The 15,635-nt window shown below is 33.5% G+C and overlaps 1 protein-coding gene across 1 annotated transcript; it reads right to left on the bottom strand.

Moving 5' to 3' along the window:
* Window positions 1-9,460: 9,460 nt before the first annotated feature.
* Window positions 9,461-10,540, bottom strand: LOC125827304 (uncharacterized). The gene is made up of 2 exons (XM_049506616.1): window positions 10,012-10,540; window positions 9,461-9,897 (listed from the first exon to the last, which is right to left on the bottom strand). Exons 1-2 carry the CDS (start codon window positions 10,538-10,540, stop codon window positions 9,461-9,463), a joined length of 966 nt encoding a protein of 321 aa, XP_049362573.1.
* Between the last annotated feature and the right edge of the window lie 5,095 nt (window positions 10,541-15,635).

Here is a 15,635-nt window from a genome sequence, read left to right as displayed (position 1 = left end):
ATTACTGAAGATAGTCAATTTTACCCTCCATTTGTTTTTGGTATCAAAAATACCTTTGTTGTCTTATTTTTGGTGGATCTAATGGAAGCATTTTCTTTTATTGGATTTAATGGAATTATTTTCTTTTAATGTCAATGCTAGAATCTTTGTTAAAAGTTATAGCATAAACTATTTCTTCGAGTTCAAATGAGTTTAACTGTTGAGAAAACAATAATCATATCATATCATATATTATTTTAAGTGGAAAGCTCCAAAGTAAAAAAGTTGAATTACCATTTTACCTTTATGCTAAATTCAAATGTTATAAAAATATTAAATTAATTAAACAGTAAATAGTAGAATTTCTATAATATTTTTAGTTGGTATACATGTGAGTAAATTAAATAGAAAAAAATTAAAAATAAAAGTTATCCCTTTAAATAGATACATGTATGTGTTTCATCTTCCATATTAATTTATGTTTTTAATTAATATTTGTCTTTAATTTGTTGTAATACTTGACCTTTCAACTTTGTAAGTGAATCTTCATATTCCAAAACTATATATTTCCCTATACATACAAATATTTCAATTAGTATTTTCATAGAAAGATTTATATGTGATACAATTTTTGTATGTGGAAGACTAGAGAAGCTTTAATCAAGTGAAGAAAATTTCAAGGTAAATAAGTTGAATTATCATTTTACCCTTATGCTAAATCCAAATGTTATTAAAATATTTAATTAATTAAATAGTAGAATTTCTGTAATAATTTTAGTTGGTAAAAATGTGAGTAAATTAAATAGAAAATAAAAATAAAAATAACAACTATCCCTTTAAATAGATACATGTATGTGTTTCATCTTCCAAATTAATTTATGTTCTTAATTAATATCTGTCTTTAATTTTTGTAATACTTGACCTTTCAACTTTGTAAGTGAATCTTCATATTCCAAAGCTATATCTTCATTTTCCTATAAATACAAGTCTTTCAATAGTATTTTCATAGAAAGATTTATATGTGATACAATTTTTGTGTGTGGAAGACTAGAGAAGCTTTAATCAAGTGAAGAAATTTTCAAGATAAAAGGATTTGTGTCAAGATTACAAGACATAATGTGATTATAGGGATGAATAACACTTTAATTACTAGAATATTGGAGCTTGATGTATTTTTTTTTTTTACTTATTTGCCGAGATTAGAACTATGATAAGACCACTCCATTTATGTAGTTGAATGTCACTTTCGTTAACTTGTCTTCCAAAACTTTTAACTCTTTTTTTATGGTCAAAGGTTGAATGTTTATTACTATAGCTTTGTTTCAATTTGCATTATCAATAAAAAGCAGGGAAAAGATTGTCTTAGAATTTTTCTATTTTTGTTGGTAGCCTTGTGCTAAACTTGCTTCTATATATAATATTTTTTATTCTGTGTATTTGTAATTTCGTTCTAAGAATGTATTTGATTGAAGGGTATATTTTTTGCTATAGAATAATAAAAATAGTATACAAGGCATGTAAAAACATACAATTAATGCCTACAAGATATTCTAATTTTAAATTATTAATAATTACATTTTTTGCACCTTAGATTTTAAATATTTGTAAAGAATTATTCTTACATGTGCTAGTGGATAAAATCTATATTTTTTTAGATAATTTTTATTAAAATTATCATGAGATCCAAATCCCAAAGTCAAAAAAAGGATACACCAAAATGCTTAAGAAGTTAGAAGAGCTTTTAACCTCTGAGCAAATAACTCCTATTATATTTTTAACAAAAAGTGTAAAATATATTTTAACAAACTTTTAATTATTATCGCTGCACTTTAATTCTTTAGTTTTTCCTTCTAATTAAGTTTTCTTATTTATAAATTTGAATTACCTAATTGCATTCTACTTAATGAGAAGAAGAATTTCATCTTTTACTAATTAGTGTTAAACATTTTATCGTCTTGAAATGTGTCTCCTGTAACTATTAATTTAATTTCAACATTTTTACTCTATTCTATGAGACAAGAGAGATATTTTAAGGAAGAATTTCAATATTTTTACTCTATTCTATGAGACAAGAAAGACATTTTAAGGAAGTTAATCATAAGGTAGTGAGCCTCTATGTTTGTATTTTGCTACTTTATTTTGTCTTTTAAAACAAATATAAAATTTATATATCAAAATTATAATTAGGGGAAGATTAAATGCAAAAAAAATCGTCTATGAATTAACTATACACTACAAACATTTATCATTTTACTTTTCATATTTTTATTGTAACTCAAATACTACTTTAAAAGAAATTATGTGATTTTTTAATAGTTCATAGTCATCGTTATGGAGTACACGTGCAACACACGTGCCCATATACTATACTAATATTATTAGAAGTGGGAAGCTCTTAACCTCAAAGTTGGATTACCATTTTGTCCTTATCTTACCCCTAAAATAAATTAAATATTAATATCTATTTAATTAATTAAATATTAAGTAATAGTTATATTTAAATTCATGAATCAACCAAGATCTTAATGCAATCACATATTCATGCACCTCGACTTAATGCAAGATCTTAAATGTGGGTAATGAAGAGTCTAATAACCTTCAATTTTAATTTGTAAGATAAGTGGGGGTAAGGAAGAGTCTATCAAAGAAACTCACACAACATTATTTATATTTGGGAAAAAAATCTGAAAATATATCCGAACTTTGACCGAAATTGCTGTAACAATACCGAACTTTGGAAAGGACCTTTTACTCCCCTGCACTTTTTAATAGTGTATTTTAAAGGTATATATGTGCCTACGTGGACATCATAAATATTGCATCATTATAAATAGTAACGTGTCCACGTGGGCACATATATACCTTTAAAATACACTATTAAATAGTGCAGATGGGTAAAAGGTCCTCCATAAAGTTTGGTATCGTAACAACAATTTCGACCAAAGTTGGAGTATTTTTCAGACCATTTTCCCTTTATATTTCCTTTTCATCCAAATTTGTGCTCATCTTTCATTCTACATTAGGTTAGTCTACATCATTTGTAAAAATTTTCATTACAAATATGTAATTGTAAGAATTCTTACTGATTCATTTATTTGTATTCTTTAAAATTTCATGCATATTCATCTTCTTTTGTTGAGAAATATGTAAATTATCATAGTTACAAGATGAATATTCTCCAATATGAAGTTGTAAGTGAATTTTTATTTTTCATATCTCTATCTTTTTGAGTTTTTAAATATAACTTCGTAATTGATTACTATTTTTATATTCTTCATTTCTTCTATCTTTAAGATATAAATATAACTTCGTAATTGATTACTATTTTTATATTCTTCATTTCTTCTATCTTTAAAATATAAATATAATCAAGCTAATCCCAATTTATATTTTTAATTAATTGTTTTGAGGGTAAGCATGTTAAATCCCGCAAAATATTTTCACAACTAGACCCGTAAAGAGTAAGTCTTTGATAAAGATTTATAGTTATGTATTTTTCGTTGTTTGATAATCATTTATCTTTTTAAAACTAATCTCAAATGTTTAGAAAATCCATGTACTTAACTATTACAGAGAGGTACAAAAATTAGTGCACAAGTAAGAATAAAATAAAAAATAATGTAAAGTAAAAATTAGTGCAAATGTTACATTAAATTTTATTGTATTAGAATTCATTTTTAATTTTGTATATACCGATCCTTTAATATTAGTTCAAGAAATATAGTGTATCTGTATTTTTAACATAGTCATGCTTTCTTTTCTGTTTATTTTTTTTTTAATAATTTTACTTTTTTTTATACATATGAAACATTTTGTCTATAGCAAGTCGACTTCTAACAGAATGTAATTCAATTATTATTACAATATTTTTGCCTATATATTTTAATATGATGTCTTTTATTATGAATGTCATGTCTTTATTTACTTTTCTTTCTTTTCCGTTTGAACTTGTAGTTTTTTCTATAAATTTAATGTCACACCACCTAGACATTTTGTAATAATTTTATTAATACATATCTTTTTTATGCCAATTTCTTTTTTGATTATTAAAACTTACATTTAGTAGTTAAAATATATTAATTCCTCTAATATAATAAAATATTTTTTTTCATGAAGCTTTAATAAAATCAAACCTCCAACATCTGACATAAGATTTTCATGCTATATTTTGTGAAGAGTTATATTTTTATGTCAAACTTACATACAAAAGGACTTAGCTTTGAACTTAGCGATGAATATATGTACACTCCACTATGATATATTTATTTATATAAATTAACTTTTCTAATGTCAATTAGGGGACAAATGTGCAACGCACGTTCCGAGGACTAGTATTATTATAAGTGGGAAGCTCCAAAGTGAAAAGTTGAATTACTATTTTGCCCCCCTACTAAATTAAAATTTGATTAAATATAAATATTTTAATTACATAATCGTAGAATTTGAAGTCCTAAAGCCCTTTAATAATTAAATTAACATTTTCTTGATAAATGAGTACATTGATATTGCTTTTAATCGTAATCATAAATCTCATAATGGAAGAATTTGAAAAGTTATAATATGGAAAGTCATTCATCTCTTTAATGTAGAAATCAATTTCATAATTAAAATTTGAATTTAAAGGGTCATTTCCTAATGCTATTTAAAAACCAACTTACAAAGATGGAAGCTCACAATAGGAAATCAAATTAAGGAAATTACACAATTCAACACGAGAAGGTAAGAGAGTTAGAAGTTGCAAGAGAGGATAACCGAAATATGTTGAAAATTGGTAATCAAGAAGACAAAATAGCAGCGAAAAAAAAGAGAGTAAATTTAATACATGTGTAGTATTAAACAATGAACAATTTTATGTTGATATGTTGTCTCTAACAATAACAAAGTTTTCTTTTCACAGCATGAGGACTTTCTTTACAATATCCTCAACTTTTCGTTCTTGCTTTCTTTCTCCATTATATTATAGAATTTTTCTTCCATGAAGCATTTAGAATTGTATGGGTGTTGGACTTAAAGTATAGATATCAATTTAAGGTATATGTAGAAATTTTCTTATTGTGCATTTAAATGAGAACAATTAATCATTTTTGTTATTCATTTTTGCACATACTAATATATCATATGTTTGGACGTAATAACATAAAAATGTAACTCATTATTTTAGTTACCAAACTAAGTTTTGTAGGTTCATCAAATGCATAATCATTTGACATACAATAAAGAAGTTATTTGAATACATTGATTGTTCATCTATTTTGAATTATATTTTTTTTGAATAGCTTGTGATACTGATTAAAATGTGATTTTGTCAGTAATGCATACCTTTCACAAGACTCAGGTGCAAAACATGTGTTGTCACGACCCAGAAGTACCCCCTAGACGTAACACGGCGTACAAGACTCTTAGCATATCATAACATAAGAAAATAGGAAATAGTGCGGAATTTAAAAACTTTTCTTTACAATCGAAATTTTTTATAAAAATAAGCGAGAGTCCACAACACTATGTCTCAAACCGTCTACAACACTTGAATAAATCTTTGGGACGTAGCCCATACAAAAAGCTCTAAACATAAAATGAAAGACTTAAATGACATAATGGTCAAGCCCTCGAATGCTATGAGGCCTTATCAAACTTCTTCTTCTTGATCTACTATGATCCTATCCATGAGAATGGAAGTCGAATCGCCAAACCCTACACTTTGTGAAAAATGTATAAGAAATATGAGTTAGCACAAAGATGCACTAAGTATGATAGCCATGCATAAAAACCTTAGAAATCATGCTAAAAGGGACATTTTAGTTGAATGCATGCACTTTATTTGTTTAAACCATCATTTGGAAAGTAGTGTGAAAACACAAGTCATAAGAATAGGAGACATCATGACAAGACATAGACTATAACATGGTAGACAACAATCACAACTAGTGAGCATAAGAAATTCCATTTAGGACATATACATAGTCAATACAATCTAGTTTTAGCATGACATGAGAAAAACACTTCATGATCCACCTCAAGGCAAGCTTGTGCAATGCATGGATAAGATCCTATAATCCCACTCATACTAAGCAAGTCTCTTTAGACCCTCATTCATGTTTACCATCTTTTAATCTCATCCTTAGCCTATTTCTCATAGACTAGGAAACAATCACTTTTAGTCAACTATATCAAGGAAAGCAACTCATAGCAACAATCCAATTTAGCATACAACATTACAAGTATCCTTCACATCAAATGAAATTTCCATTTATACCCAAGCACATTCATTACATGAGTCGTCATGACAAAAGAGGAACCTACCATAGCTACCTTCATAGCTTACTTGTGCAATGCATGGACGAAGTCCCATACCCAACCCACACTAAGTAGTACTTCTTGAGTAGCCATAGTTCATCCTAGACTTGACCTTGTGGGAATTAGATTTAACCGACATAGACCATGTGAGCTTGCATGGAATTCGGTGTATGCCCCACACCGAAAAATGGTGTCCTACTTGCCTTAGGTAGAACTAAAATGTATTAGCCTTTAGGTGGATCCAATAACTAAATAACCTACGGGGGCACGTAGTTTATGGGATAAGGAGATTGCTTCTAGAAACCCAACCTTACTTAACGGGGGAGCTTCCATCTCATAAGAACAATATTACAAACCTGTCTTTTTAGACGGGAGAGCCTCTATCTCATTTTCAATATCCACTCGGTGCTAAGCATAATTCCCATGAAGAATTTATTGAATCCTAACTTGTTTCATTAGGATAGCTCATTAGATCATGCGTGAGAATAAACTTTCACAGTCCATGCCTTCATGTTAGATTCAAATAGGTGAGAACTAACTTTCAACCTAGAATCTTCAATATGTGAGAAAAACTTTCACATTATGCTCATTATGTGTTTATGAGAATGAACTTTCAATCAACACAATAATATAGCCAATAATAATGGAATAATCATGTATAAGTGTGTATGTGATATTGACCTTTCAACAACACAACAATTTGGATTATAATCACGTTCATAAAGTATACACATGAAGCCACAATTAGGCATAAGTTTCATGTTTTACCCCTCTTATATCAAGGATCACATTCAACCAACCACATTTAGGGTTACTACACTAAACATGGAAGACAACATGATTCAAATAACTCAACTAATACAACATACTCTCATAATATTCATCTCACCACAATTCACCCACATCACAAAGTCACAAATTGGGGACATGGGGGTTCATGGGTTCTTGGAGGAAATTCAACATTAAAACCATGGAAATTCCTCAATTAATACATAAGTCAAGTAATCAATTCATTATATTCATGATTCTATAACATTCTACAAATATCAATCAATACCCACACTTTAAGATCCAATTTGAGAAATTAGGGTAATTCATGGATTCATGGGAGATTTTATCATAAAACCACCATAAAACAAAAATTCAATCATAATATAAGATAATTAAATAATAAAAATATTTTTAGAAAGAATCCATGACTTGGAGTGAAAACCCTAGGTTTTGGAGACTTTCTAACTTTGGAATTGAGAGTTTGAGGTCTCCATGGATGAAAGTTATCCATGAATCAAAGACTACCATACCTTAAGTGAAGAAATCCAACAAATTCGTGTGAAAAAGCCTCCTTATTCAAGCCCTAACTTGATCTTCTTCTTCTTCTTTGGTGTTCTAGAGAGAGTTTTTGGGGGAAAGTTAGTTATGAACTTGGGGTCTTTGGATTTATGAGGTATATGGGTTAGTTAATGGCTTAAAACCCCTTATATAGGTCTATTAAAATAATATAAAACGATCCTACAATAAACTAACTAAAAAGGAAATTACCTAAAAGACCTTACCTTTGGCCGAATTTGAGGCAGCCTATATGCTTGACCCATGACCTAACCCCACGGACCGTGGGTGGGTCCACGGGGAGTGTTGTAGGTCCGTGGTTCATGGCCTGCAGCTCCTCATCATGGCCCTTGACCCACTACCATGTCCCACGAGGCTTGGATGGACCTACGCCCCATAGGTCACCAGTTTTGGGCAGTTTGAGGCATATTTGGGGTTAGGCTTTAGGGTCCTCCTCAAGGACCCTTGGTTGGTCCTTATAGAGTCGTACCTTGAAGTTTAATCCCTAAACCCCTCATCCTAAGTACGGGAAGACATTTTACGATTCTATCCCACACATCAAACTCTAAAACTCTCACGTACGGCTCTAGTTTCACCTACTAGTTTTTCGGGTGTTACAATATGTCCCCCTTGGGAACATTCGTCCTCGAATGACATTTATAAACACCTCACGGAATTAAAGACTCAAGACTAGCAGCCCATTATGCATGAAACATCAAAATAATGCACAATTCAAATGAGAAAACATCAACTCCATCTCAAAACATAATCAATGCAATACAAGGAAATAGGAACTACATCTAACAACCCAACATGCACGAAACTCAATATTTCTCATTTTCATAGGAGGAACTCACTTCTCCAACTAAAATAATGCTCAACACAACATCATGGAGCCAATATGCAATTACTCTCAAAAGCATACTAAAGCATGTTCATCAACACATCTCATGAAGTCAAATAGGCAACTCATACCCATGCAAACAACATGAGGAATATAAATCATGAAAACTCATTTTTTTTCATTAGTATGAATTTCATCAAGAACATGCATAATACAAGGAAATTATGGAACACATACAACATCCAAGACTTCACAATCATGAAACAAGTCAAGGGAAACTTATCATTTCAAGCTAAAGGAGGAATAGAAGGAAAGATAAGGGTATCGGGACATCTCATTGACTCTTGGCTTTCCAAGTAACACCCTCACCTAATACCTTCACACAAAGACCATTCCTTCCCACTTTCATGAGAGCAACTTCGTCATTCTACTATTTCTTAATTTGCCGGTCTAAAACCTCTACCGGTACTTCTAAATTAGAGAGGTTCTCATTTAAGCATTCTAGCTCACAAGAAACCTTACCAACACCACTTAAGATCTCATATGAGCCTACCAAACCGGGACTAAACTTCTCAAACTCACTACACCTCTTAAGGTGAGAATTTCAAGCCAATCTAAATCATGAACATCTAAAACACCCAACGACCTTGCTATCTAAGCACATTATCTCCCCCTTGGGAGTAAGCTTATATAGACTCTTCTAAGCCTCATTTCTTTCAATCTTAAGGTCGGAGAAGTTATCACTCGACTTTCACATCCTTCACCCAAGGTGATTCTAAACCATGGTGAATTACACTTTTACCCTTCTTAGAGGAGTCTACTCACTTCAACACATCTAGGCATATCTAAAACACCTTATTCATCAAATCTTTTAACATACCTCAAAACTCATCATGACTAAGTCGGGGTCTACCACTCAATACACAAAGCCACAATGAAGCCCATTCATACTAAAGACAACATAAAATCCCATCATGTCAAATCTATCAAGTCACAAAAGACAAGCACTACCAAAATCTAAATAAGCATGAAACACATACCGGGAGAAACATTTGGAGGACACTCTTGTTCACCTCTAGCTTGGAGAGAAAATGACCTAGTTTGCTTTAGAGCACTAGCACTTGAACCACTAGGAGAAACTTGTTTGGCCTTTCTCCCTTGTGCCTTAAGCACCGGGCAATCCCTCATCTTGTGGCCATTCTCACCGCAACCATAATAACCCTCCGTACGGGCCAAACATATACCCTCATGTCTCTTAACACACCTAGCATAAGTAGGTTTTGGCAACAAAGATTTACTATCTCTCCTTCTCCGAGGCTTATGGTTAGACACCCTCTCTTCACTAAATTTTGGGGGAAACCTAGAAGGACCTTGTCCGAAGGAACTTTCAAGAGAATAATTTTCATTCTCAATCCTTAGCCTCTTTCTCTCCCTCAACCTTTCTTCAAGTTTCTCTTTCTCAATTTAGAGGTCATAAATCGCTAGGTGAAAAATATCAATAACATGATCAAGCATGGACATACGACATTCTTTTTCCACTAGATCGGACAAACCCGATACAAACTTACTCATTCCCAACCTAGGATCAGACACTAGAATTGGAACATACCTAGAAAATCGGGTGAAACTCAATGCATATTCCTTAACACTCATATCACCTTGCCTAAGATTAATAAACTCAAGCACCAAAGATTCTCTCATCTCTAAAGGGAAGAGCTTATCTAGAAAAGCACTCTTGAACACTTCCCACTCTATGGGACCTATTCCTACCGGTCTACCCTTTTTCCATTGATTAAACTGAACTTGAGCAACCCATTTGAGTTGATAAGAAGCCAACTCCACCTTCTTTACCGGAGTCACTCCCACCAAGTCCAACATCTTAGAGACCTCATCTATAAACTCTTGGGGACCCTCTCCCACCTTGGAGCCATAAAACTCCAGAGGGTTCATCCTCACAAAATCTCTCACTTTCAAAGTAGCCCTACTCATTATCGGATCCACCAGAGCTACAACCTCCCGGCTCACTTGAGCCGTCATGACTTGAGCCAACATTAGAAAAGCCAACCTAATCTCTGCATTAGTCATATTCTCCCCCATGGGGTCAGTTTGAGATTAGGGAGGAGCTTCGAGGGGAACCTCTTTCTCCACATTGTCTTCCTCATTCCTTTCAATGTTATCCCTTGAAGTAGTCATATCCAGAAAACCATAAGGCACACATTAAGAGAAATACCTACTAGAGATAAACTCTATGGCACGACTTAGAGAATGAAGAAGAAAAGTTTTCCTAACATCCAATAGCCTCTTACTCATAAATGTGGCGCGCTTCACATTTATGAACAAGACTCTACTAGACGTGGTTTGAGACATTCTAGAACCATCCCAAAATCTTGTGCTCTGATACTAAGTTTGTCACGACCCAAGAGTACCCCTAGAATTAACACGACGTATAAGACTCTGAAGAGCCTCATACAAGGCTTTTAGCATATCATAACATAAGAAAATAGGAAATAGTGCAGAATTTTAAAACTTTTCTTTACAATCGAAGTCTTTTATAAAAATAAGTGGGAGTCTGCAACACTATGTCTCAAACCGTCTACAACACTTGAATAAATCTTTGGGACGTAGCCCATACAAAAAGCTCTAAACATAAAATGAAAGACTTAAATGACATAATGCTCAAGCCCTCGAATGCTATGAGGACTTACCAAACTTCTTCTTCTTCTTGATCTACTATGATCCTAGCCACGAGGATGGAAGTCGATATCGCCAAACCCTACACTTTGTGAAAAAATGTATAAGAAATATGAGTTAGCACAAAGATGCACTAAGTATGATAGCCATGCATAAAAACCTTAGAAATCATGCTAAAAGGGACATTTAGTTGAATGCATGCACTTTATTTGTTTAAACCATCATTTGGAAAGTAGTGTGAAAACACAAGTCATAAGCATAGGAGACATCATGACAAGACATAGACTATAACATGGTAGACAACAATCACAACTAGTGAGCATAAGAAATGCCATTTAGGACATATACATAGTCAATACAATCTAGTTTTAGCATGACATGAGAAAAACACTTCATGATCCACCTCAAATCAAGCTTGTGCAATGTATGGATAAGATCCTATAATCCCACTCATATTAAGCAAGTCTTTTTAGACCCTCATTCATGTTTACCATCTTTTAATCTCATCCTTAGCCTATTTCTCATAGACTAGGAAACAATCACTTTTAGTCAACTATATCAAGGAAAGCAACTAATAGAAACAATCCCAGTTAGCATACAACATTACAAGTATCCTTCACATCAAATGAAATTTCCATTTATACCCAAGCACATTCATTACATGAGTCGTCATGACAAAAGAGGAACCTACCATAGCTACCTTCAAAGCTTACTTGTGCAATGCATGGATGAAGTCCTATACCCAACCCACACTAAGTAGTACTTCTTGAGTAGCCATAGTTCATCCTAGACTTGACCTTGTGGGAATTAGATTTAACCGACATAGACCATGTGAGCTTGCATGGAATTCGGTGTATGCCCCACACCGAAAAAGGGTGTCCTACTTGCCTTAGGTAGAACTAAAATGTATTAGCATTTAGGTGGATCCAATAACTAAATAACCTACGGGGGCACGTAGTTTATGGGATACGGAGATTGCTTCTAGAAACCCAACCTTACTTAACGGGGAGCTTCCATCTCATGAGAACAACATTACAAACCTGTCCTTTTAGACGGGAGAGCCTCTATCTCATTTTCAATATCCACTCGGTGCTAAGCATAATTCCCATGAAGAATTTATTGAATCCTAACTTGTTTCATTAGGATAACTCATTAGATAATACGTGAGAATAAACTTTCACAGTCCATGTCTTCATGTTAGATTCAATTAGGTGAGAACTAACCTTCAACCTAGAATCTTCAATATGTGAGAAAAACTTTCACAGTATGCTCATTATGTGTTTATGAGAATGAACTTTCAATCAACACAATAATAAAGCCAATAATAATGGAATAATCATGTATAAGTGTTTATGTGATATTGACCTTTCAACAACACAACAATTTGGATTATAATCACGTTCATAAAGTATACACATGAAGCCACAATTAGGCATAAGTCTCATAATTTACCCCTCTTATATCAAGGATCACATTCAACCAATCACATTTAGGGGTTACTACACTAAACATGGAAGACACCATGATTCAAATAACTCAACTAATACAACATACTCTCATAATATTCATCTCACCACAATTCACCCACATCACAAAGTCACAAATTGGGGACATGGGGGTTCATGGGTTCTTGGAGGAAATTCAACATCAAAACCATAGAAATTCCTCAATTAATACATAATTCAAGTAATCAATTCATTATATTCATGATTCTATAACATTCTACAAATATCAATCAATACCCACACTTTAAGATCCAATTTGAGAAATTAGGGTAATTCATGGATTCATGGGAGATTTTATCATAAAACCACCATAAAACAACAATTCAATTATAATATAAGATAATTAAATCATAAAAACGTTTTTAGAAAGAATCCATGACTTGGAGTGAAAACCATAGGTTTTGGAGACTTTCTAACTTTGGAATTGAGAGTTTGAGGACTCCATGGATGAAAGCTATCCATGAATGAAAGACTACCATACCTTAATTGAAGAAATCCAACAAATTTGTGTGAAAAATCCTCCTTCTTCAAGCCCTAACTTGATCTTCTTCTTCTTCTTCTTCTTTGGTGTTCTAGAGAGAGTTTTTAGGGGAAAGTTAGTTATGAACTTGAGGTCTTTGGATTTATGAGGTATATGGGTTAGTTAATGGTTTAAAAACCCTTACATAGGTCTATTAAAATAATATAAAACGACCCTACAATAAACTAACTAAAGAGGAAATTACCTAAAAGACATTATCTTTGGCTGAATTTTAGGCCTGCAGTTCCTCATCATAGCCCCACGGACCGTGGGTGGGTCCACGGGGCGTCTTGCAGGTCCGTGGTTCATGGCCTGCAGTTCCTCATCATAGCCCTTGATCCACGACTATGTCCCATCCGTAGGTCACCAACTTTGGGCAGATTTGGGCAGATTTGGGGTTAGGCTTTAGGGTCCTCCTCAACGATCCTTGGTTGGTCCTTGGGGAGTCGTACCTTGACGTTTAACCCCTAAACCCCTCATCCTAAGTACGGGAAGCCATTTTACGATTCTAACCCACACATCAAACTCTAAAAGTCTCACGTAAAGTTCAAGTTTCACCTACTAGTTTTTCGGGTGTTACACGTGTCCAAGACTAGTTACTTAAAATCAGAATCTGGATCAACCGGTACCAATCGATATCGATATAAAATTATGGTATCATCTCATTTCGAGTATTGGTTCAACATATTCTGTTTCATACTGAATACTATAGGATCAGAACGGTACTGAAATAACATGGTTCGACGGCTAGTCTTAATCTCAATAACATAATATTAAGCGAGTTAATGACAAGATAATTAGGCAATTGTAAAGGCATAGCTTGACAGGAATCATAGTCAAGATGATAAGGTAAATAACGAAAGCAAAAAAGTTATCTAAACCCTAATTGGACCCCAATAAGCCTAGAAGCCATAAACAAAGACATAATAGGAATAATCATACAATCAATAACTCGGTTGAACCCCCATAAACCCAGCGACACACACAATAGCTTCACCACAAGGCATAACTCAATGATAAATAAAAATGTCTTCTTGGAATCTGACATCGGGATAACACCATGTAACCTAGCATCTTTCGTAATGTTACATCAAAAGCCTTATCAGACCCTAGCACGCCTCAAAATCTTACATCAGAATGACTAGTCCTTCCCAAACTCTTACAAAAAATAGTCTTATTGGACCCTAGCACACCCTGAAATCTTACATTGCAATGACTAGACATTCCCAAAATTTTATATCGGAAAACCTTATCGGACCTAGCACACCCTTGAATCTTTCATCGAAATGGCTAGTCCTTCCCAAAATCTCACCTCGAGTCAGGTATATCACTAAGAGTAGTAGCGTCTTGAATGAGTCTAGGTAGTCATCTCCCTACAGCAAACCGGTCACACATACTAATATGATTGTCCGAAGGTGACAACCTAGGCCGAAGGGTTGTAGCTAACCTAAATTCATCCCCAAACCAAGCCCCACATGCCACAAAAGCCAACATCTAAGGCAAATACTAGTCAATCCTATAATAAGGTCACCAACCTAAAAAATAAGGTCATTCTAATTGTTTCACAACTCAAGGGAACAAACATAACATCACACTAATCAAGATCAACACAGATTTTACCCGAAACAACCAATATAAGGTGAAATCAATTTAATAACGAAAACAACAAGTAATTATGCTAAATATCATCCCAACATTGAGCAAATCACCATGCTATAACAATAAAGAAGCAAGGTCTAAGAATAGTAAGTCGTAGCCTACCTCGAAGACAAATAAGGGCTCTCCAAAACTTTGTAATGAGGTTTTTCCCTTCTGAGAAGCCTCCAAATAATTTCATATTATCATAATAGTGATCTCGACATCAATATGATTATTTTGACATTCAAATTGCAATAACCAAAATCGGGTCTAAAATGACATTGTGAAACCGCACAAGGAATCATAAAATTGACTATATAGGTTCTAACTAGCTAAATGAACTTGTGCCCCCAAAATGGACACAATTTGAGTTGTATCGGCTAAAACTACCGAACAATTAAATTAGGCCATGAAACCTATTTCTAGCTGAAATTGATGAATTTAATGGGAACTTACAGGTTTAGAAGCGAGAATATCGATCCTTACGACATCCCCAAGCAACTCTCAGCTCAATGCAAGGATTTCCCACAAAAATCGCCCAAAAAAGAAAAATATCAACACTCCCTTCTTCAAAATGAAAGATAGAGAAGGATGATGGAAATTTAATCACTTTTAACGCCGCTCTGATGGACCCGACGTTGTAGGAGTAGCGCCGCAGGAGCGGAAAATACCTCATCGGTGTGGAGGTCAACAGGGTTACCTTGCTCCGCAAGAGTGAACCCAGCTCCACAGGCGTGAGGTTGCCAAAACGGCTAAGCTTTGTAGGAGTGGCTTTGCTGGAGCGAACCCTTTTCCGTGAGAGCGGCCAAACAAGCAGTTGATGTATCAACTCTTGGGA

This window comes from Solanum verrucosum, unplaced genomic scaffold (genome assembly GCF_900185275.1).
Source record: "Solanum verrucosum unplaced genomic scaffold, falcon-dt-bn FXZP01000106.1, whole genome shotgun sequence".
Classification (NCBI taxonomy): Eukaryota; Viridiplantae; Streptophyta; class Magnoliopsida; order Solanales; family Solanaceae; genus Solanum; species Solanum verrucosum.
The sequence above is the reverse complement of the archived record's forward strand: the minus strand, read 5'-3'. Positions and strand labels throughout refer to the sequence as shown.

Bases quoted from the DNA above. Each gene is read 5' to 3' on its own strand.
- LOC125827304 (XM_049506616.1), bottom strand. From the start codon at position 10,540: ATGGGGGAGAATATGACTAATGCAGAGATTAGGTTGGCTTTTCTAATG. The intron at 9,898-10,011 runs GTAAGTTTGTAT...AAATTGAGAAAG, and splicing joins TGATCCTAGGTTGGGAATGA to AGAAACTTGAAGAAAGGTTG.